Here is a 22,440-nt window from a genome sequence, read left to right as displayed (position 1 = left end):
TCTTTGACTTTAGGAACACAAATGCATTCCTTGACCCTGGCCCCTTTGTTTTGACTGCCTCATAGCTCTCCTACACTCATTAACTTCCTAAGCTGCTGCTCACAAGACACTGGCCAGGGCTGTTTTTCTGTTCGGTTTCTTCGACTGCATTGCACTTTGCTTCATTCTGGGCCTTGGCTTCCATCACATCAGTTCCAAAGAGGAGCCTTTATTGTTTTGGAGGACAACAGGTCAGGAAACCTTGGTAAGTCTCTCTTTCTTTTGTGTGTATGTGTGTGTGTAAAAAAATCATAGAGCATTAAAAAGAAAATTGTAAGATTTCTCTGGTGGAGCATCTGTTTTGAGGGCAGAAGGTCTCAGAGCTGGTCCTCAGTACTTCCAGGCAGGGCTTGGAGTGTCCCTTGCCTGAAACCCTGGAGAGTCACTGTCATTCAATGTTGACAATACTGAGCAAGATAGACCATTGATCTGCAGCTTTCTGTGTTCCTGTGCTCAGACACCAGTGTTGAAATGTAACATGCACATGGAAGTGTTCCAACAAAAGGCAGAGAAAAGTAAGCTTTCAGTACTGCAAAGGTTGCATGGGATTTTTGTCCTGGAGCAACAGACCATGAGGAAAAGTTGTGGCATTTGAAACTTCTTAGTTTAGAGAAAAGTAGAGTAAGAGGTTACATGATAGATGCTTATAAAATGATGCGCTGCGTGGAGAAAGTAGAGAATGTTTTCCCCTCCCTCTTCATAACACAAGAGTTTGTGGGCATCCAGCAAAGCTGAATATGGACGGATTCAGGAAAGATAAAATTAAGTAGTAATTCACAAAGTGCATAACTAAACTGTAGAGCCCACTCGCACAAGAGGCAGTGATGGCCACCAACTTGGGTGGCTTTAAAAGAGGACTGGACAAATTCATGGAGAAGGCTTTGCAATGGCTATGTTCTACCTCCGCTGTTGGGGGCAGTGATGCTTCTGAATACCAGTTGCTGGAAGCCACAACAGGAGAGAATACACTTGTGCTTGAATCCTGCTTGCTGGTTTCCCAGTGGCCTCTGGTTGGCCACTGTGAGAACAAGATGCTGGAGCAGATGAGCCATTGGCGTGATCGACAGGCTCTTCTTGCATTCTTATATCATCTATGTGGACCAACCGGGGATAGAGATCTTCTCCCAATGCCCCAACTTTTTCCTCTCATCTGCTTGTCTTCAGAAGAGGACACGGTGAACATTGGGAAGTGGGTGCAGTGACCATTCCACCACTGTTCCACACCAGCAGATCAAATTGACCCAAGAGAAGAGGGAGGTTCCACCAGCTTAATTTAGTCACATTGAGCGGGCTTCCCCATTTGTCACTTCTTGCTAAATTTCTTTTGTGCCCCTCTTTTGTGGAACCCCATGTTTTCAACCTTTAAAGGAGATTAGTCTGAGTGAAACTGACTTTCCCAAGGTTACTGAGCAAGCTTCATACTTGAGCAGGGATTTGAACCTAGATTCCCTACTGGGAACAACATTTTCAGCAATGCAGCCGCCAGCAACCTAGCAACCAATTTAACCCATCCTAGGGCCAAGTCTTGTGTTACTTTTTTTGGACTTGGGGGATAAAAAGTACCCAAATATGTATGAATTCCCATGCAATTCCACTGGAATTGGAACGTTTTACACCCATTACAACCTTACTCTATGATCTCTGACTTAGAAAGAAAATATCCAAGTACCTGTGCACATTTCAATGGCTGGATTTCCCTGCAATAATAACTGAAGTGGAGGGGACAGAGATTTTGCCCACTGCCATTTCTATTTTTATTGCAAGGGAACATGGACACTTGAACCTATGCACCATATTCACAATTGATGGGGGTGCTCATCTTCTAGCTAACTATAAACAATTAAGTGGGAAGCAGGCTTTATTGTAATCTCCCTGGAGTCCACAGGAGTGCTCCAAGTCTGCTCTGGAATGGGCTGACTTCTGCCAGCCTCCACCACCCTGGTACAGCTGGACTTAAATATATAAAATGTACAGAGTAAAAGAAGCATATACCCTTTTGCTGAGTAAGTTGTTATGAGCATGTCGGGACATTCTCACACATGTTGTTCAGGCTTGGTGTGAGATCCTTTTCTTCATTCATCATCTCTCAAGTGACTCGTTTTGACCCATTCCTTTTAGACCTCTCCTTTATTTTTCTTGAATATTGTCCCTGATTTAAGTCATGTAGTTCTTTTCTCCTGAATTTGCCTGCAGCTGTGTCTGTGGTCACCCCCCACCCAAAGACATCACAATATATCTCAGGTTCTTTTGTTTTCCCTAGGCTGTGTGCTGTCCTTAGGAAGTTTCAGGATGTTCCTTTGTGATGGAATAGACACCTATAGATCAATAAAGCAGCTGGAAAGTATACTTGAATGTGAAAGTGGCTCTGAAAGTGGATCATGATTCTTTCACGGAACTGAATCCCATTGATTTAAATGGGGTTTTCCATGTGATATATTTTGAATTAGTGTCACACTTCCACTGTAACCTGGTTTACTGTGCCACAAAATTAGCCCATTCCTGGCCTCTCTACCTAGTTCTGCTGATTTGAGTCTGAAGTAAGGACACACAAACACTTTTCTATCTCCTGCCCACACATAGTCTTACTTCCACTTGCTCTGGAAATGTATGTTTACACTAGCACCCTCTGCAAAATACAATGAGCCACAGTACCATCAAAGGTGGTCATGAAAAAAGATTCTAAGAATGTAGAGGAGGGGAAACATAATCGACTTGGCAGTTTCCTTTGTCTTCAGCAAACATCAGTGAATTTCCTAGAAATTCCGGGGGGAAAGGACTTGGCTGTAGCCCTGGCAGTTGTTGTTCATTAGCGAACTTGAGCTGCTTGGGGGAAAGCAGTTTCCTTGATACGCTGCTGCTGCTGCTGCTACTGCTGCTGCTGATTTTGGTTACCCTGCTGTGGGGATACAAATAGCAGCACACAGAGAAGGGGGCATTCATATTCATATCACTTACCCTTCCTGCTAGACAGCTGCTTGCTTACTTTCAGCCTTAGCTCACTCTTAAGTTCCTGAAGTTACAGCCATCTTCTTGTTAAACAGGGCAGGACATCAGTGATCCATGGGTAAGCATTAACCGTCCTCTGATATTTATTTACCAGCTGTAGATCAGAACAATTGCCCTCTTTTGATATGGGAGATGGGGCGTTTGAAGGGTAGAACATGTGTCAGTTTACTTCTAAAAATTGTAGACAAGCTGGAAAACCAGGTCTTTTTATTTTCCAGTTGTGGAGGGGGGTGTTCAGCTTTTTACACTGGATAATAAATGTAAGTCCAGACTGCAATGTGCTTTCCGGATGGGCGGCTTATGATATGTCTTGGGAGGGGGTTATCTCTTTATGACACCAAGCCTTGTTTTGCACACTTGGCTTCTTCCCATCTTGGCCTGTGTCCATACAAGAAACATTTCACTTCCCAGCTTGCATTTGGACATGCTCAGTAGCTGTGTTTTGAAGTTTGATACAAGCAAGCACAACTGGCTTTCCAGCACGAGGGCTGACGCCATGCCTGGCTCACAACAGCTGTTTTTAACAAACATTTACCAATCAATTACTGTATTGCATCAATGATTAAGGGCATTGAAAACAAAACAAAAACCAGAAACCCAAGGTAAGTTAATCTAGAGTACTTTCTTTTGCTTTGTATGCACAGTCATTGGCATGAATGAGGTGGAAAGAATCCCTAGTTGATGATTCAACTTCCCTTGATCTTAAAGTAAGGGATGTGCTATAAGTGGAGAAAGCAGCAGTTACCTCAGATGAACTAAAGCTCGGCACTGCCAATTTGCGGAAAGCACACAGCGTGTCTGGCAGACTTTTGTGGAAGCAGAAAACTGCTCCCTGTTCAATCCATGACAGTTCAGTTGAAATAACAAGTCTGATTCACATGAACAACCTCGGGGGCAACCATCTGGAAACAACATCTCTGATTGTGTGAACAAGCCCTATGTAATATTGTGCTACTGAGTTTCTTTCAAAATTATATTTTGATGCAAGATAGAACAGTGATCAGTAACCAGATTGGTCAGTGAGCCATTCCTCTACAACACCCCTAAGTTTACATGGCTATAAACAAACTCTGGGATCGGGGATAGTCTTTTTCCTTGCTCCATGTGGCTGTATTAAATTATGATGTGGTTGATGGCAGCTGCACAACTTTCCAGTTACATTCACGCCAACTGGAGTAATGGAGGATTTTGCAGGAGAAAGGGGAGGGTGAGATAGTAAGTGAACAAATCTAGCCGATATGGTTCTGCAATGGCTGAAATGTTATCCAGGCAGAGCCCACTGTTGCAGGCAACACCAAGAGGAGGTGTTCAATTAGGTGTGAGCAACATAGCTGTCAACGTTTCCCTTCTTTAAGGGAAATTCCCTTATTCCGAATAGGATTCCTCGCAAGAAAAGGGAAATGTTGATAGCTATGGTGAGCAGCCTCGAGCACAGGGACTGTATGTGGCCCTCTAGGCCTCCATACCTGGCCCTCAGAACTCTCCCCAGACCACACCCTTCACTGGTCTTGCTTCCTGCCTTGAGTGGCTTTGCCTTACAGGAAATTTATCCTGGAGCTCCGATAATGCCTATTGTTCACATGGAGCAAGGATGGAGTGTTATGTGTGTAGAAACTAGTTTATGGTAAGATAAAGGGTCCCCTGACCATTAGGTCCAGTCGTGGCCGACTCTGGGGTTGCGGCGCTCATCTCGCTTTATTGGCTGAGGGAGCTGACGTACAGCTTCCAGGTCATGTAGCCAGCATGACTAAACTGCTTCTGGCGAACCAGAGCAGCGCACGGAAATGTCGTTTACCTTCCTGCTGGAGCGGTACCTATTTATTTACTTGCACTTTGACGTGCTTTCGAACTGCTAGGTTGGCAGGAGCAGGGACCGAGCAATGGGAGCTCACCCTGTTGCGGGGATTTGAACCGCCAACCTTCTGATTGGCAAGTCCTAGGCTCTGTGGTTTAACCCACAGTGCCACCCACATCCCTTAAGTTTATGGTACGATGGTAAATTTTTCATTAGTTGATTTGCCCACATTTGCCTGTGGCCCCATCCACCACAGGCAGGTGGCCCTCAGAAGGCTGTTCAGGTGGGAATGTGGCCTTCAGGCCTCAAACAGTTTTCTCACCCCTGGATTCGATGAAGTCAACAGTAGTAGCTGGTGGCCATTGGGAATGGTGGGGCGGAAGGCAGGGAGTTCAAACAGCACAAGGAACCATAGCCAATGAGAGGCAGAGCCAAGTAGTTCTGGCTTTGTTCCCATCCCCATTCCAGCTCTGTTTGAGAAGGACAATAGTGAGGCGAAGGAGAAAGCTGACAGGCAGTACGACTTCTGAACTGGTGCTGAGTAAGAAGGCAAGGCATTTGGGGTCTGCTTGAGGGCAGACTGAGGTAGGTGGCTCACTGCCCCATTGGCCCAAGCACTCTTTAGATCAGGGTTGCCAGCCTTTTTCGACCAACAGCATTTCTGTATGCTGATTTCACTAATATTATATATGTTTTCCTGCAAACTTTCCCCAAATATATGCATTTTTTATGTGCACGATATGAGTAGAGAACTGCGTCGCAAAATTTGGATAGAACGGTTGTATTTCGGTTCGCGTTAAAATGCAACTCAAATAAAATTTCCCCTTACACCACTATGCAGTTAAAACGGCTACAATACGATTCCTGGTTCTCTCTGTCCTGCCAGCTTTGCAGACAAAACATTCTCTTCTTCTCCTCGCTTCCAGGTAATGATTAACTGAAGACCATGACAGGCTCCTGGACGACGTGTTGCAATAAAAAGAGCATACCCAAGAATGGATTGCATGAATTGGATTCAGTGGCAGAGAACAAGAAGGAAAAAATGCAGATGAAACAAGAGATCACCTTGCTTAATGGCATTTCTTTGATAGTAGGGAACATGATCGGCTCGGGGATTTTTGTGGCTCCCAAGGGTGTTTTGATGTACAGTGGCTCATATGGACTCTCGCTCCTACTCTGGGCCCTTGGCGGAATCTTTTCCTTGTTTGGAGCACTGTGTTATGCTGAACTGGGGACATCCATTATTAAATCAGGAGCAAGCTATGCCTACATTCTAGAAGCTTTCGGAGGTTTTATAGCCTTTATCAGACTATGGTCTTCCTTGCTCATTATTGAGCCAACAACTCAGGCCGTCATTGCCATCACTTTTGCCAATTATATTGTTCAGCCGATATTTCCCTTCTGTGAGCCACCCTATGGAGCAGTTAGGTTGATTGCAGCTGCCTGCATCTGTAAGTAAAATTCTAGTCCATCAATGCAACAATTTATTTTGATTATGCAAGTTCAGGCCACGAACTGACAGTTTCATGTGTCTTCTGAGGGAAGGTTGCGTACAAAACACCTAGACTCTTGCCACTGAATCAGAGGAAAAAGTCTGGATTCCAACAGACTTGATAGGAAAATGGGATGTGTGTGTGTGTGTGTGTGTGTGTGTGTGTGTGAAATATTAAGGCAGTTTAGTAGCCATCTGTTAATTACAGAGCTATGAAGAAACAAAGATTTTTACCCAAGACCCTGGAGAGTCATACATTGTAGGCAGCATGGATCAGAAAGCTCCTAGTTTTCCAGGGTTTTTCTTGTGCTTCTCAGATATTAGAGATAAACAACAGTACAGTGGTGCCTTGGGTTACATACGCTTCAGATTACATACGCTTCAGGTTACAAACTCCGCTAACCCAGAAATAGTACCTCGGGTTAAGGTTGAGAACAGAAATTGCACAACAGCGGGGCGGCGGCAGCGGGAGCCCTATTAGCTAAAGTGGTGCTTCAGGTTAAGAACAGTTTCAGGTTAAGAACAGACCTCCAGAATGAATTAAGTACTTAACCCGAGGTACCACTGTATTCACCACCTTTTTCTGAGGAATGAACATCTATTGTTAATAACAGAATGCTGGGATAGAGAAGTCAGGAATGGGGAGCCTATGGCCCTCAAGATGTTAGTGGACCACAACTACTCCCATCATCCTTGACCCCACTGACCAGGCTAGCTGGGGCTGAGGACATCTGGAGCAAAACCATCTGTTTCCCCATCCCTGAGACAGACAGCAGTGTGATCCAGCAAGACATCATTTTGAGGTGATGTTGGGAGGATGATATTCTCATACTGTGTGTGTAGTCTAACTGCTTACTCTGGGAACTACAGCTTTGGGAGGAGAATAAAGATCTCCTGTAAAAAAAGCTCAGCACCCTAAAAAAACTACAGCTCCCAGAATTCATCAGAAGAAGCCATGCTGTTTAAAATGGTATCACAGTTCTTTAAATACATGATGTGAATGTGGCCCTAAGACATGCTAAGGCACTCAGGTTGAAGAATTCCCATAGCATTAGCCCAAAAATGCTATTTGGAAAGGGTATATTTTTTGTCATCAGATTTGACAGTTTTGGAATCTGTTTTCTTTGTTCCTTTTATTCTTTTACCAATTATGAAAAACTTGAACTTTTGTTCTCAAAAGCTTTTTAAGAGACCCCTCATAATCTGAGACCGGAATTTCCCAGACATATCCAGATTACTGCTGTCTCTAGCAGGGTCCAGGCAGAAATCTGTAAAAAGCTCAACAACTTTTCTGTCTGGATTTTCACTGTTTGAAACAGGGCAACCCTAGCTGCATATCCCCAGAAGCCAATACAGTATATTTTTCATAGCAAACTGCAACTTCGTCTCTGGATGCTAGAGGGCACTAAAAGAATGTTCTCACCGTGCTCTTATCTTGTTAGTGAAATAGTTGGAGTTGTAAAAATAACACCCTCCCCCTCCTGAAAACAGTTTTGGGTTATTTGTTTTGCACTCATATTGACAGCACTGTTTGATGTTTTAAGATTTTACTTGGATTGCCAACCAAAAACTGACCATGCATCAATCTTAGCTTTCTGAAGAGTATACCTACAAAATATGTGGGGTTTTCAGATGCCTGTTTGTCGTATCCTTAATTTATATTTTTAGGCATACATTTTTTAAAAAATGTGAATAAACCCTTTGTTCATCTTCATAACAGTCTTTTAAGGTAGGTCATTTATTATGTCTATTTTAAAGATTGGGAACTGAGGCTGAGTGACTTGACCAAAACCAAGTCAGTGTCACAGGTAGGACTTAAACCCAGCAAGCACAATCCTATTCATGTTTATTCCCAAAAAAATTCCACTATGCTCACTGTTCTATCAACTGGAGCTGTACTGGGTATCTGTACATTGACATCCTGGCACAGGAGGGAATCCAAGATAATAATAATAATAATAATAATAATAATAATAATAATAATAATAATAATAATAATTTATTTATATCCCGCCCTCCCCAGCCGAAGCCAGGCTCAGGGCGGCTAACAACAATCAACAATCAAACAATCAGATATTCACACATTCTAAAAAATATTTCATTATAAAAAATCAATTAAAATCAAATTAATGGCAACTAATTAAGCAAGATTCTAAGCAGGTTGCCAGAGGAGGGAGTCAGGCTGCGCCCTGACCAAAGGCCTGGTGGAACAACTCTGTCTTGCAGGCCCTGCGGAAGGATGTCAGGTCCCGCAGGGCCCTAGTCTCTTGTGACAGAGCGTTCCACCAGATTGGAGCCGCAGCCGAAAAGGCCCTGGCTCTAGTTGAGGCCAGCCTAAGCTCTCTGAGGCCTGGGACCTTGAGGATGTTATTATTTGCAGACCGTAAGTTTCTCTGTGGGGCATACCAGGAGAGGCGGTCCCGTAGGTACGAGGGTCCTAGGCCGTATAGGGCTTTAAAGGTTAAAACCAGCACCTTAAACCTGATCCTGTACTCCACCGGGAGCCAGTGCAGCTGGTATAGTACCGGATGAATGTGATCTCGCAGCGAAGACCCCATAAGTAGTCTCGCCGCGGCATTCTGCACCCGCTGGAGTTTCTGGGTCAGTCTTAAGGGCAGCCGCACGTAGAGCGAGTTACAATAATCCAGTCTGGAGGTGACCGTCGCATGGATCACAGTGGCTAGGTCAGGGCGAAAGAGATAAGGGGCCAACTGCTTAGCTTGGCGGAGATGAAAAAATGCCGCCTTTGTTATAGCTGTAATCTGCGCCTCCATAAAGAGGGAGGTATCAAAGATTACACCCAAATTCTTAATGGACGGTGCTGGCACTAATTGTACCCCCGCAAGAGATGGGAGTTGCCCCCTCAATCCCATATCGTCCCGCCCCAGCCAGAGGACCTCTGTCTTCGAAGGATTTAACTTCAACCGGCTCCCACGTAACCATCCAGCCACAGCTTCCAGACATCTCGCCAGTGTATCGGGGGCCGAGTCAGGATGGCCATCCATCAACAGATGGATGGGAGTTGGGTGTCATCGGCATACTGATGGCAACCCAGCCCAAAACTCCGGACAAGCTGGGCGAGGGGGCGCATAAAGATGTTAAAAAGCATCGGGGAGAGAATCGCACCCTGAGGCACTCCACACACCAAGGAGTGGCGCGATGACAATTCCCCCCCGAGCGCCACCCTCTGTCCCCGACCAGAGAGAAACGAGCGCAGCCATTGAAGGACTGTGCCCTGGATCCCCACGTCGGCAAGGCGGTGGTCCAGGAGTTTGTGATCGACCATGTCGAAGGCTGCTGGCAGATCTAGAAGAATCAGCATGATCAAGGTTCTGGAAAACAAGCCCTATGAGGAACAGTTGAAGGAGCTGGGTATGTTTAGCCTGGAAAAGAGGAGGCTAAGAGGAGATATGATGACCATCTTCAAATATCTAAAGGGCTGTCACATGGAAGATGGAGCAAGCTTGTTTTCTCCTTCTCCAGAGGGTAGGACCCAAACCAATGGATTCAAGTTACAAGAAAGGAGATTCTGACTAAAGATCAGGAAAAACTTTCTGACAGTAAGAGCTGTTCAGCAGTGGAACAGACTCCCAGAAGAGGTGGTGGACTTTCCGTCCTTGAAAGTTTTTAAGCAGAAGTTGGATAGCCATATGTCATGTATTATCTAGTTGAGATTCCTGCATTAGTTACACTAGATGAACCTCAGGGTCCCTTCCAACGCTACAATTCTATGATTCTATTATTTTTCTTTTCTTTCATTTTTCTTTTCTCCCTATTCTTGTTGAGTCTGTTGAGGCATGCTTAGAAAATGCAACACTATAAAACAGATAATATGCAGATCCATTGTTTCCTTACTGAAAAACTGACTTCATTCCAATGTCTCTCCAGTCCTGCCTTCCATCTGGGAGGCTACAGTGCTTAATCGGTGGCTCTCCAAGTATTAACTCCTATCTGGCCTAGCCAGCATAGCCCATGGTCAGATCCTGATTCAAATGACTGTTTGTTTTGGGTCCCCCCCCCTTTAAGTCCTTATCATAGCCAGTTGATCTCTGCTGCCGTTATGTTAATTGAAAAATGTCCAAGTCATCAGTATTCTAATGAAGTACAGCTAACTGGGTTTATCTAATTTGTATCCTGTTCTCTTATTAGGCTCCCTGACCTTTATTAACTGTGTCAATGTGAAGTGGGGAACCAGAGTGCAAGACCTTTTCACATATGCCAAAGTCATGGCCCTTATTGTGGTAATAGCTGTGGGTCTTTATAAAATCACCCAAGGTAAGAACTTACTTTCTGTGTGTAAATATGATAGCAAAACTGAACAGCATATAGACTCTGGGCTAGCTCATACTTTAATTCTGGGCCATTATTATCCCAAGTAAAGCCAGTGTGGTATGGTGCGATAGACTCGTAATCTGGGGAACTGGGTTCGCGTCTCCGCTCCTCCACATGCAGCTAAGGGTGACCTTGGGCCAGTCACACTTCTCTGAAGTCTCTCAGCCTCACTCACCTCACAGAGTGTTTGTTGTGGGGGAGGAAGGGAAAGGAGAATGTTAGCCGCTTTGAGACTCCTGAAGGAGAGTGATAAAGCGGGATATCAAATCCAAACTCTTCTTCTTTTTCAAGTATCAAGTGAGAAGTTGTTACGTGAAGCAGGAATATTCGCAGACATACCCTATAGTCAATGCTGGCAGGTTTGTGGATGCCATGACACATGGTAAAGGCGATATGAAGCTACTTTCGTTCAGCATTTTCATGTAGGGAACATTCTGATTCTGCCCCTGTTTCCTATAAGCTACATATTGGTTGTGTGTAGGCATGTAGATGTAAATAACCACAGGCTTCTGATCTTTCCACAGGAGAAACTGATAACCTCAAGGAGCCATTTGAAGGCTCCACAGCAGATGCAGGATTCATTGCACTTGCCCTTTACTCAGCTCTTTTCTCCTACTCTGGATGGGATACACTGAATTTCGTCACGGAAGAAATGAAAAACCCAGAAAGGTATACATGCCTGTCTTGGGTCATACCATTCTTGCATTAGGTGCTGAAGTTTTATGCCTATTTCAAGCAGGTCATTGTTATTGTTTTTCTAATGTGCCTCCCCTTTGGTTTACCCTTCAGTTGGTTGCAAATAACTGTTTCGTTTCCTTTTGCAGGAACTTGCCCCTCTCCATTGCAATATCAATGCCCATCGTGACTATCATTTACCTGCTGACAAATGTGGCCTACTATGTTGTGCTGGACATGCCTGCCCTGTTAGGGAGTGATGCTGTGGCCGTGGTACGTCACAAATCATGAGTTTGTAGAACCACAGAGCGGGAAGGGATCTCAAAGGACATCTTGTTCAGCCCTGCCAATATGGGAGATTCACTGCTATAACATCCTTGATAGGTGGCCATCCAGCCTCTGCTTTAAAACCTCTAATGAAAGAAAGTCCACCATGGGCTCAAGGCTCAAAGAAGTTGTAGTTTACATCATCTGCAGGGTCCAGATTGTGGAAGACTGGTTCTTGCCTTCCACTGTGTCATGTAATTCTACTCAGTATTGATCCGGAGCAGATTCCAACGGATAGTTAGCAGAGTTAAAACTTAAACACGTTGCAGGAATTGCCCAAAAATGGACCAGAGGCAATTAATGTTCCATCCAGCAGAGCTTTACTGCTACTGAAAGCAAATGAGCATAATGGTCACAAATCCATTCAGGATTGGCACTGTCCATAAGAAATCCAGTTGCAGCAGACTAAACTTAAACTTTAAAAAGGTAAAGGACCCCTGACGGTTATGTCCAGTTGTGAACGACTCTGGGGTTGCAGCGCTCATCTCACTTTACTGGCTGAGGAAGCTGACATTTGTCCACAGACAGGTTTTCCGGGTCATGTGGCCAGCATGACTAAGCCACTTCTGGTGAAACCAGAGCAGCGCACGGAAATGATGTTTACCTTCCCGCCGGAGCGGTACCTATTTATCTACTTGCACTTTGACGTGCTTTTGAACTGATAGGTTGGCAGGAGCAGGGACCGAGCAACGGGAGCTCACCCCGTCACGAGGATTCGAACCACCGAACTTCTGATCAGCAAGCCCAAGGCTCAGTGGTTTACACCACAGTGCCACCCGCATTTCCCAACTTAAACTTACCATAACTTATAATAAGTCTAAACCTTAACACTAAGTATACTATGTACAGAACACCACACCAGAAGGAAAAGAAAAAATGAATCCAAGACTCCTCCTTGCCTATTATTATAGTCAGCATGACTATGACAGAAAGAAATAAGAGAACCAGTTTAAGCCAGCTGTACTCAGCTTCTCTGAAGAAATAACCCAAACATCTGGAACCTTCTGCCTGTTTCTTTCACACAGAGAAGCTTTCAGAACCCTCTTGAATTAATTAGAATGGGAAAACTCCTGACACACTGTCCACGAGTACCTGTCAAAAATGTCAAATTCTGCCCAAACTTACTTTCTTTCTTTCTTTCTTTCTTTCTTTCTTTCTTTCTTTCTTTCTCTATCTATCTATCTATCTATCTATCTATCATTCTCTCTCCTGTGCACTCAAACTTCAGCAGCCAGGAAAACATGTCTTATTAGCATAACTGACTCCATTAGTGCAAACTGGCAATTTTAGTTGAAAATTATAATCACAAATTACATATCTTGAAAGCATGCATTGGCATATGCATTAAACTGTCATTCCAAGTGTCCTAGGCTTTAGGAAAGCATCTCTTAACCAAATTAGATTACTGTACATTTTATGCCTACTTCTTAAAACTACTATAGGATTTAAGGGGGGCCAACTCAACAATATTTTTGTGTTCAGCTGTTGTCTGAAACCCATAACTGTTGATCCATCAGATCCATCAGATCCTAATATCCTGGCTTGTGTGACCAGCTCATATCCAGTTCTTGAAATAGTGGGAGACTTCAAAACGTTCAGGCAATTATACATGGAAAGTATGGTACATGAAGATTTGGTTGCAAGCAAGCCTAATATGCAAGGCTGTTGCAGAATAATAAATCTGGGCCCATACATCTGTACTTGTTGACTGAATGCATGTGTAGCTGATTTTCCCTGTTGTCTGCTTCCAGAGGGGTAAAGAAGGAACCCTTCCTTGCATCTTATAAGTACCGTATTTTTTGCTCTATAAGACTCACTTTTTCCCTCCTAAAAAGTAAGGGGAAATGTGTGTGCGTCTTATGGAGCGAATGCAGGCTGCGCACCTATCGCAGAAGCCAGAACAGCAAGAGGAGTTGCTGCTTTCACTGCGCAGCGATCCCTCTTGCTGTTCTGGCTTCTGAGATTCAGAATATTTTTTTTCTTGTTTTCCTCCTCCAAAAACTAGGTGCGTCTTGTGGTCTGGTGCATCTTATAGAGCGAAAAATACGGTATATTGCAGAGCATACTGCAGAATGTACAGTTTATGTAATAATCTCCTCTGCTCCCTTGTACACAATTTAGGAGTTCACAAAATCCCACAGTGGCGATTAAATCCCACCACTGGGTTGTGATCAATCTTTTAAATACATATTAGTTTCACTTTCTCATGTTGTTTAACCATCCACTCACTGGCAATTTAGCTGTGTGTGACAGATAACTGAAATATTATTAGTGTGGCTTTTAAAAAGCTGTTCCAAGATTATGGTGGCGCATTGTTGTCAAAAATGAGTTCGTCCGACTTTGTCCTTCAGCTGTAAATTTCCGCGACAGTTGGCTGGCATTGTGAAACTAGCTGAGTGAGCCTATTTTCTTTTCTTTCTTTCTTTTTCTTTTGCAGACTTTTGGTAATGAGACTCTTAGCCATGCTAAGTGGATCATCCCTATTGCAGTGGCAATGTCTTGTTATGGAGGATTAAACTCATCAATTATTGCAGCTTCCAGGTATGTGGAATTCAGAAACTAGCACTGTGCAGATGGAGCCAGTAGCATTATGTCAGAAATCATTTTACTGAATAGAGTATCATACTGCTACAACTTAGTGAAGCTTCTGTCACTTTTTCTCTTATAAACTAAATGGATTTTGCTCCCGCCCCAAGAAGAATCCATCAGTAAAACGGCTGTAAAATACAATTGAATGTCAGTTAACAGAGTCAGCTCTTACATCTGAGATTCTGCTGTGCAGAGCTAGTCAGTTTTAGGCATTTAATAACAAGGATTAATTGGGTTTAATTCAATTGCACAATAATAAATTATAAGAGGATACATAGCAACGTGTATTCTGTTTTTCTTTTTGAATTTCCTATGTGAATTTTTTTTAAAAAGCTGTTCAGAACTCCAGATCCTCATTCCACTGAAAGGTGAAGAGCTTAGACTACTGTTCATTGCATTTTTTAAAAAAATACAAATTAATGGTAATTCTGCATACGCTGGTAACTCAGCAGCATGGAAATGACATGAGACTAAAAAGGACCTCGAAAGCACACTGCCACCTAGTGGTCTACTTTAGGAATGCAGAAACCTTTTACAGTGGTATCTCGGGTTACATACGCTTCAGGTTACAGACTCCGCTAACCCAGAAATAGTGCTTCAGGTTAAGAACTTTGCTTCAGGATAAGAACAGAAATTGTGCTCCGGCAGTGTGGCAGCAGCGGGAGGCCCCATTAGCTAAAGTGGTGCTTCAGGTTAAGAACAGTTTCAGGTTATGAATGGATCTCTGGAACGAATTAAGTACTTAACCTGAGGTACCACTGTATTGCCATGCCTAATTCCACTTAGGCCAAGCATACAGCACCAAGCAAATATTCTCTCATAAGCCGTATAAACTCTTGCCTTTTCATCACTCTCTGTGACAAATAATTCAGGAGTTCTGCAAAGAGTTCTGCTGGCGTAACAAGCTGTGGGATGCGAGTCCCCCTTGTCACCTGGCAGCAGGTATGGAGAACCTTTGGCCCTTTTCTGAACTACAATTCCCATCATCCCTGGCCATTGACCATGCTTGCTGCAGCTCACAGGAGTTGAAGTCCAGCATCATCTGGAGGCCCAAGGGTTCCTCACAGCTGCCTTGTAATACTGATACCAGGACTGGTGCAAGGCATTTTGCCGCCTGAAGCAAAGGAAAAGATGGCCAGTTCTGCCTGGAGATGGGCAACTGAATTTCCCTTCAACACTGCCAACAGGGCAACACCCTCTGCCGCATCTGAGGGCAGCAGCTTAGCAGGGAGGAGGGGGGAGTAGGACAGGCCATGCATGGCACACACAGAAGTCTTCCATCCAACACCTTGCCACCAATTCCTGCCCTCTGCATTTTCCGCCTCCTACAGTCTAACAGCAGGGCCGGCCTGGACTGAGACACATGAACATGTACCCTTATTCCTTTACCCTGCCCATGTTACACTGGTGCAATAAGATCCTACACTGATTTTGAGGGCGCATTTAGCCATTACTTGCAGATAGCAGTGACTATGGGCTGATTCAGAAGTTGCGAGTCTGGTGAAGTTGTCATTTCCCTATGACTGAGTCCAGTAACAGGAATTACATGGAACGGATGACATGGATCTCTCACCTTAGCACAGCAATTGTGGAGTAACCACTTTCCACCAGAGGAAAGTATATGGCACCAGAGGCAGTTTTAGGGTGGCACAGCCGGTGCGGTGGCACTGGGTCCCCATGCTGCAGGGGACACCACAACAATGCTATAGACCGGAGCATGAGAGGTGAGGGGACAGATTTTAGCGTTGCATGGGGCACTGCTGAAATTTGAGAGCCCAAAGTCTGCCACTGCTTCATCACACAGCTTTTGGCAAATGCTGAAGATGCGCCTCTTTATCGAGATGTATATTTTTAGAACCCACCTCACTTCTGTAAATTTTATTTTGAACTGTTCCAAATATCATGTAATACTGTTTTTTTAATATTTCTTTAGAGAGCCATGTCACGTGTCACCTTAGAATATAATAGGGCTGTGCACTGATAAGACTTTTTTAAACCTTGCGGCAGGCTTTTCTACGTTGGAGCCAGAGAAGGACACCTCCCAGATAGCCTGAGCTTGATTCATATAAAATGTTTCACACCTGTTCCTGCCCTCGTTTTTAATGTAAGTGATTACAAAGTGTAAGAAAGAAAAGCTCATTTTCATTTACAGTGGTACCTCAGTTTTCAGACATCTCTGTTGCTGAACATTTCAGTTTTTCAACACGCCCCAGAAGTCAAATGGCTTTCTTTGCATGTTTCTCAATTTTCTCAATGAAATTTGCAGACCGCCCTTTGCACCTCAGTTTTTGAACATTCTGGAAGTCGAATGGTCATCTGGAGTGGATTATGTTTGAAAACCAAGGTAGCACTGTATATTTGTTTTGTTCTGAATTCTACATTCAGTGCATTCTCAATCCTACCGGTACTGCATGAACTCAGCCGAGCAAACTCACTCTGTTCTTACCAGGCCAGTTCCTTGTTGTCATCCTCACAACTAAGAACACACTCATGGTAATAGCTAAGTACAGTGACTTTTGGATATTCCCATCCCTATTATACAATTCCAAAAGGGACCACATCATCAGTTGTATATGCAGATCCTGATCACTCTGCATGCAGTCTTGATTGATGGATGCAAGAATCTGGCCAAGGGATGTGTTTATGCAGTGATCAGATGTGCAGGAGGACTCTGATCTTGTTGGATCAGGGGCACCTGTGGCCATTTCCAGTGTTTGTTTTCTAAAAAAAATGTTTAGAGGTACTCTCATTTTGACTCAAGAAAATCACCATTTTATAGTTCAAATCGGGGAAAATAAATACAGTAAATGGACAAAAGTACAAAGATTCACAAATTGTTTAGTGGTATGCGTCCCCCTGCGTCCCCCCCCCCCCCAGAAAAAAGCACTGCCCACATCACAAAATATCATGCAACCATAGAAAAAGAAAACAAACTGTCAAAGGATTAAAAAAAATAATAATCAAGGACAAACCCTTGGAAGGATTTAAGAAACTGCATGTGCTTTTGCAGAAGATTCCCAAAATCTCAAAAAGGATGCAAAATGTTTTTGTCAGGCTTTAAGCAAAGAACATTGTGTGTAGTGTGCTATCAAGTCTGTGTTTAGAATGTGGTGTTTAGGAAATTATATCTCTCTCTCTTTTCTTTTTGTTATCTCTTTGTAGGGTTTAATGACTTTGATTTATCTCCTTGTGGAAGATGTCTTTCTGCTGATTAATTACTATTGCTTCAGCTATTGGTTCTTTGTTGGGTTATCCATTGCAGGGTTAATATACTTAAGATATACCCAGCCAGACAGGCCAAGACCCATTAAAGTAAGTAAATAGCAGCGCAGAAGCTTCAAAATGTGCGCATAGGTGTGAGTGTGTTGCAGCTTTGCTATCAAGAACGTGTAGAATCACATTTTCTCCTGCTTAAAACCCCTTTAAACTGTGGTGCAAACTAAATTGGTCCTTGATACCCATCTTCTCCTGATAGCATTGAGGTGAGAGAAAAAATTCCTGGTCAGACCATGACCTAGAAATATTCTGAACATCAAGTACAGTTATTTATCTTTTGGAAGCTGCTCTGAAAATAGTGCTGCCAGCATCTCATGGAGGAAAAGGCTACTGATGGCTTCTAGGCATGATGGCTACAGTCTACTTCCACTATCAGAGGCAAAAGTGCTTCTGAATACCAGTGACTAGAAATGGTAGGAGGGGAGAATGCTCTTTCGCTCTTCTGCTTGCAGGATTCCCTCTGGCATCTAGTTGGCTATTGTGAAAACAGGATGCTGGGCAAGAAGAACCATTGGCCTGATCCAGCAGGCTCTTCTTATGTTCAGCAGTGACACAGTTGTGATCAGGCATGCTATGGAGATTCCATTTTTAGTTATTTTTAGTATTCATATCCCAGGACAGCCTCCCTCAACCTGGTTCCCTATGTACTGGGGGAAGCTGATGGAAGCCATAGTCCCAAACATTAGGCTGAGGAAGGTCGCTCTAGACAGCTGTATCCTTAACTTAACAGTATTTCATGTGTATACTAGAACTTAGTGTCAGGAGTTCAGCCTACCCTCGAGTAGGACTCTGGCAGAGACACATGCACGACTGGCATGTTCCCTCCCTCCTGGTCAATCGAGAGCTTCATAAGCTTTCTTCAGCCCAAACATCACACAGCTGACACCAGCACACTTAGGGATCCGCAGTTTGCACATTTCACGTGACAGAACTCAGCATTTTGGCTAATCTACTTTATTTACATATAAACACACATGGAGCACTGCAACATGGCTCCCTCTCTCTCTAGCATCAGGCAGCAAAGAGAAAAAGGTCAAAGGACAATAGCTCCATTTCACAGAACACAGTAACACAAACATCCTGTCTCCGTCACTTCCCACTCTGTGGAGTCAAAGCATATACTGTCATGTGAAAGACAACAATCCTATGACTGCAGTCATAGAGCAGGAATTCTAACACCTAGTATATTGCAATGTTAGCAGCTATAGAAATGCTTACATAAAATGGCGGGGTTGTTGCTGGCAATCACTGGCAGAGAGAGTGCTGTTGCAGTCATCCAGCTTGCAGGATTACAGGCATCTGGTTGGCCACTGTGAGAACAGGAGGCTGAACTAGGTGATGTTATTATATGATGTGGTGTCATGCTGCAATTGCCCCACAGCCTTTCCTATAACTTGCATTCCTCTTTTTGTACCTGCAGCTCAGCCTCTTCTTCCCCATTGTGTATTGCCTGTGCACCCTTTTCCTAGTCATAGTCCCACTCTTCAGCGACACAATCAATTCCATTATTGGAATTGGTATAGCACTCTCTGGAATTCCCGCTTACTTTTTGGGAGTCTATTTACCCGTAGAAAAGAGACCTTGGTACCTGCGAAGGCTTTCAGGTAAGAAATGTTTATTGTATTTAAAATGGCAGTTTTGTTATGTAATTTCTGTCTGGAAGTACTTCAATGCATGCTGAACTGCTATTTAGGCAGCAATACATTATGGCTTTTAGTGGATTTTAAAGTATTTATGTCAACTGTTATCTAATAGTCATATCACTCATTATCCCAGGGGTAGCAGACCTGGTTTTCTCCTGATGCATTTGGACTGCAGTTCCCATATGATCCAGCCAACATGGTCAATGGTCAAGAATGATGGGAGTTGTAGTTCAACAGTATCTGGAGTGCACTACATTGGCTATCCCTGCAATATCGCAGCCCCCTTTGCAATGGCCTAATGACAGGAAGGACTGCCATGCTCACTAGGTTTTTGATATTACGCAGAAACACCCTACATCAGTGAAGTTCTTAATTTCATATAATTGTTTTATCTTGTAGCTACAGCCACTAAGTATGCCCAGATGCTGTTTTGTTGCTGTCTGACTGACCTGGATATTGAAACGGAGACATCGGAAACCAAAGCCAAGTAGAACAAATTGGACTGTTTTCTCCACCTGAAGACTCCGGCGTCACTGGGACATGTTCCCTTTGTCTTCCTGGGCTGTGCCAAGCCATGCACAACTGTATTGCACATCATTTTGATGTTCCTTAATCTGTGCTGCACTCTTAGTCTTTCCTTTGTCTGATTACCAGTTCATGAGGATTTCTCCATGCTGATTCAATAGCTGGTAATTATACACTATTTGAAAAATAGAAGGTACACTATATAGGAACAAGCAATAAGTGCTAGGATTTCTTTAAGGAGCTCATTATAGATGTCTTCAGGTTGCCAATTGAAAGTAGAGATCTGGGAAGGAAAACGTAAAATGATGTGAAGAGGAGGAACTAAAAATAAATGCATTTCCAACCTCAACCTTTTCCCCAAAAGGGCATAGGAAAAATCATCCATGTATTAATTTTTTAGTTCTAAGGTGCTGCAGGGCTGTAAACCAATGCCCAGGAACCCAACTGAACTCAATGGGACTTCTGAACAGACCTGCACAGGATTTTGCTGTAAGGCTTTTACACAGAGAACATGCAAATGCATTTCATTCAGTGCTGGTTAAATCAAAGTAGTAACTTCAGTCTGAATCTGTGGGGGACTGCATTGCGGCAATGGACTATCAAAATCGGTGGAAGGCTATCAATGATACAGCAAGGAGTTGCCCTGTGCTCTTGAACTGATCTTCAGGTTCAGCACCAGTGCAGCACCTGCCATTGGCTGTGTTGCACCCAGTACTTTGCCTTACTGCAGCAGTAGCCAATGTGGTGGCCCCCATCAAGTCCCATCAGCCCCACATCCCTTATGGCCCATGGTCAGGGCTCTCGTCAGGCAACGAATGGAGGCCACCACACTGGTGACTTCTGCCTTAACCCCTTGCAGGACACCATTGTGCTACAAAGGAAGGCATGTTCAGCGACGATCCTGGCAGTGTCTTCAGCAGAATGCAAAGCATTGTTGGAGAAGCACAGGTGTTCTGTTATGGATACAATTCTGTACTCAGGATTTATAATCCTCCTTGACATTTTGTTTATTCTGAGTGTGGCTGAGCTGAGCTTGATGTCTTTATCCCACATGCCATGCTTAGGATTCTTCTTTTGCTAGATGTCTCTATACTACCACAGCTAAAGGAGCAAATTGTGCTGCCAGTGATAATTATCAGTGCCGAACAACTACTGCTTTTTCCTTCTGAATATGCAATTGACTGAATAGAATGAACACAAAGCATAAACTGATCAACTCCTCCCCCCCTTCCAGCCAAAGCATTTTATATTACAAGCAACGCATGTGGTATTTGCAGCAGAGGGTGACTGCCTGTTAAATATGCTTCTGTTTTGAATAAACTTGGGTTAAAAAATGATGTGAATGTTGTCTAGAGATGTCAGAAATAGTTGTGCCAAAGCACGTGCAATCTTTGTGTTGTATCTTTTTTTCTTAAAGAATCAAAAATTGTAACTAAAAGTAATTTCTTTCCGCATCCCACCAAAAACACAATAACCCCAACTCACTTCAAAATTATAACTATGTTGATGAATGTTCCTTGAATACCTGCATGTTCAGAGAATATTTGCTATTTGACATCAATATGACATCCAGTCATATTTGATATGTATGTAATCCTAGCTCGTCCACTAACCCTGCTTCAGAAGGGTACTTTGGTACCTGCGGTTCATAGATCAGGTTAGATCAAAGAGAATTTCAGTGCCTCGGGTTCATAATGAATGGTGCAATCCTTCTAAGCCAATTGCTTCTGTGTCTCCCAACCAGAGGCTAAAATAAATCAGTAGAGTATGGAGTCCCACAGCAGCTAAACCAGTCACAGCAGGAACCTACTTAAAACAATCACTACTAGATATACTGTCAGTCTTTGTGGGAACAATATAGACTGGACTCCAGAGTAAAGGTAAAGGTAAAGGTACCCCTGCCCGTACGGACCAGTCGTGTCCTGTTGGAGCCTGCCGTTACAAGTGGCACTTCTTTAGGGTAAAATAAAGACGCAGAAAGCCAGTAATATTTCCATGATAAGAGAGAGCAGCCCCTCTGTCTGCCCTTCTCCGATTTATTCTCCTTTGTTCTGACCAGCCGCATGGCCGTTTGCCAATCTCATGTTACCTACATCCGGCCAAGCTTTTATTGCACCCCATCGCCATATAGGGTCATTACATTCCAATACATTGTAAAGCTCAGAGTGCTGGTCACGAGGTCCAGAGGTACCCTGCAGCATTTACAAACCTCTGCCATGGCTTTATGACTCCCACATGCCCTCTTTCTTTATTTTATTAATCAGTCATAAATGTCCGTTCCACTATGGTTATATTGAGTGCGATAAGCGACTCTTGTGAAACCGGAAGCGGGCCGCGGACTGGAGAACCATGCAGTACACATAGAAATTAAAGAAGGAATACATTGTATATAGCAACACAAAATAATGCAAATAACTACTATAATAATCACTAAAATTAATAAATGTCGAAGCCAACTTCCATCCGGAAGCCAAGAATATAAGAATTCTGATTCCAAGCTGCATGGTAGGCTTCCTTTCTAATTTACAGCCATGCACTGGTGTTGCTTCTATAGCACTGAGATTGGTCACTGTATGTTCCTGTAAAGAGAACAAGAGCTATTAAACATGAATTTCAATGTATATTAACAGTGTGGAAATATGCCCCATGATTCTTTCCCCTCTCTAATTTGAAAACAAATGGGGGCAGGCATACACACCCAACATTTAGAAGCATGCAATAAAACCTAATCATATCTTGCA

At 43.5% G+C, this 22,440-nt stretch overlaps 1 protein-coding gene across 4 annotated transcripts; it reads left to right on the top strand.

Annotated features, from left to right (window-relative positions):
* The first annotated feature begins 52 nt into the window (after positions 1–52).
* Positions 53–21,128, top strand: LOC310848588 (Y+L amino acid transporter 2-like). 4 transcript variants are annotated; one of them, XM_083747860.1, is made up of 10 exons: positions 53–244; positions 5,767–6,291; positions 10,482–10,607; positions 11,189–11,333; positions 11,489–11,612; positions 14,104–14,207; positions 16,263–16,359; positions 17,418–17,567; positions 18,952–19,135; positions 19,574–21,128. In XM_083747860.1, exons 2-10 carry the CDS (start codon positions 5,787–5,789, stop codon positions 19,663–19,665), a joined length of 1,527 nt encoding a protein of 508 aa, XP_083603986.1. In that variant the 5' UTR covers positions 53–244; positions 5,767–5,786; the 3' UTR covers positions 19,666–21,128. The 4 variants fall into 4 exon arrangements, with proteins under 4 accessions (XP_083603986.1, XP_083603983.1, XP_083603985.1 ...); XM_083747857.1 differs by lacking the exon at positions 53–244 and adding an exon at positions 2,850–3,103; XM_083747859.1 differs by lacking the exon at positions 53–244 and adding an exon at positions 3,483–3,647.
* The last annotated feature ends 1,312 nt before the right edge of the window (positions 21,129–22,440 follow it).

The sequence above is a fragment of the Podarcis gaigeae genome (genome assembly GCF_964106915.1).
Source record: "Podarcis gaigeae genome assembly, chromosome: 7".
In the NCBI taxonomy this organism is placed as follows: Eukaryota; Metazoa; Chordata; class Lepidosauria; order Squamata; family Lacertidae; genus Podarcis; species Podarcis gaigeae.
This window is presented reverse-complemented; position numbering and strand designations above follow the sequence as displayed.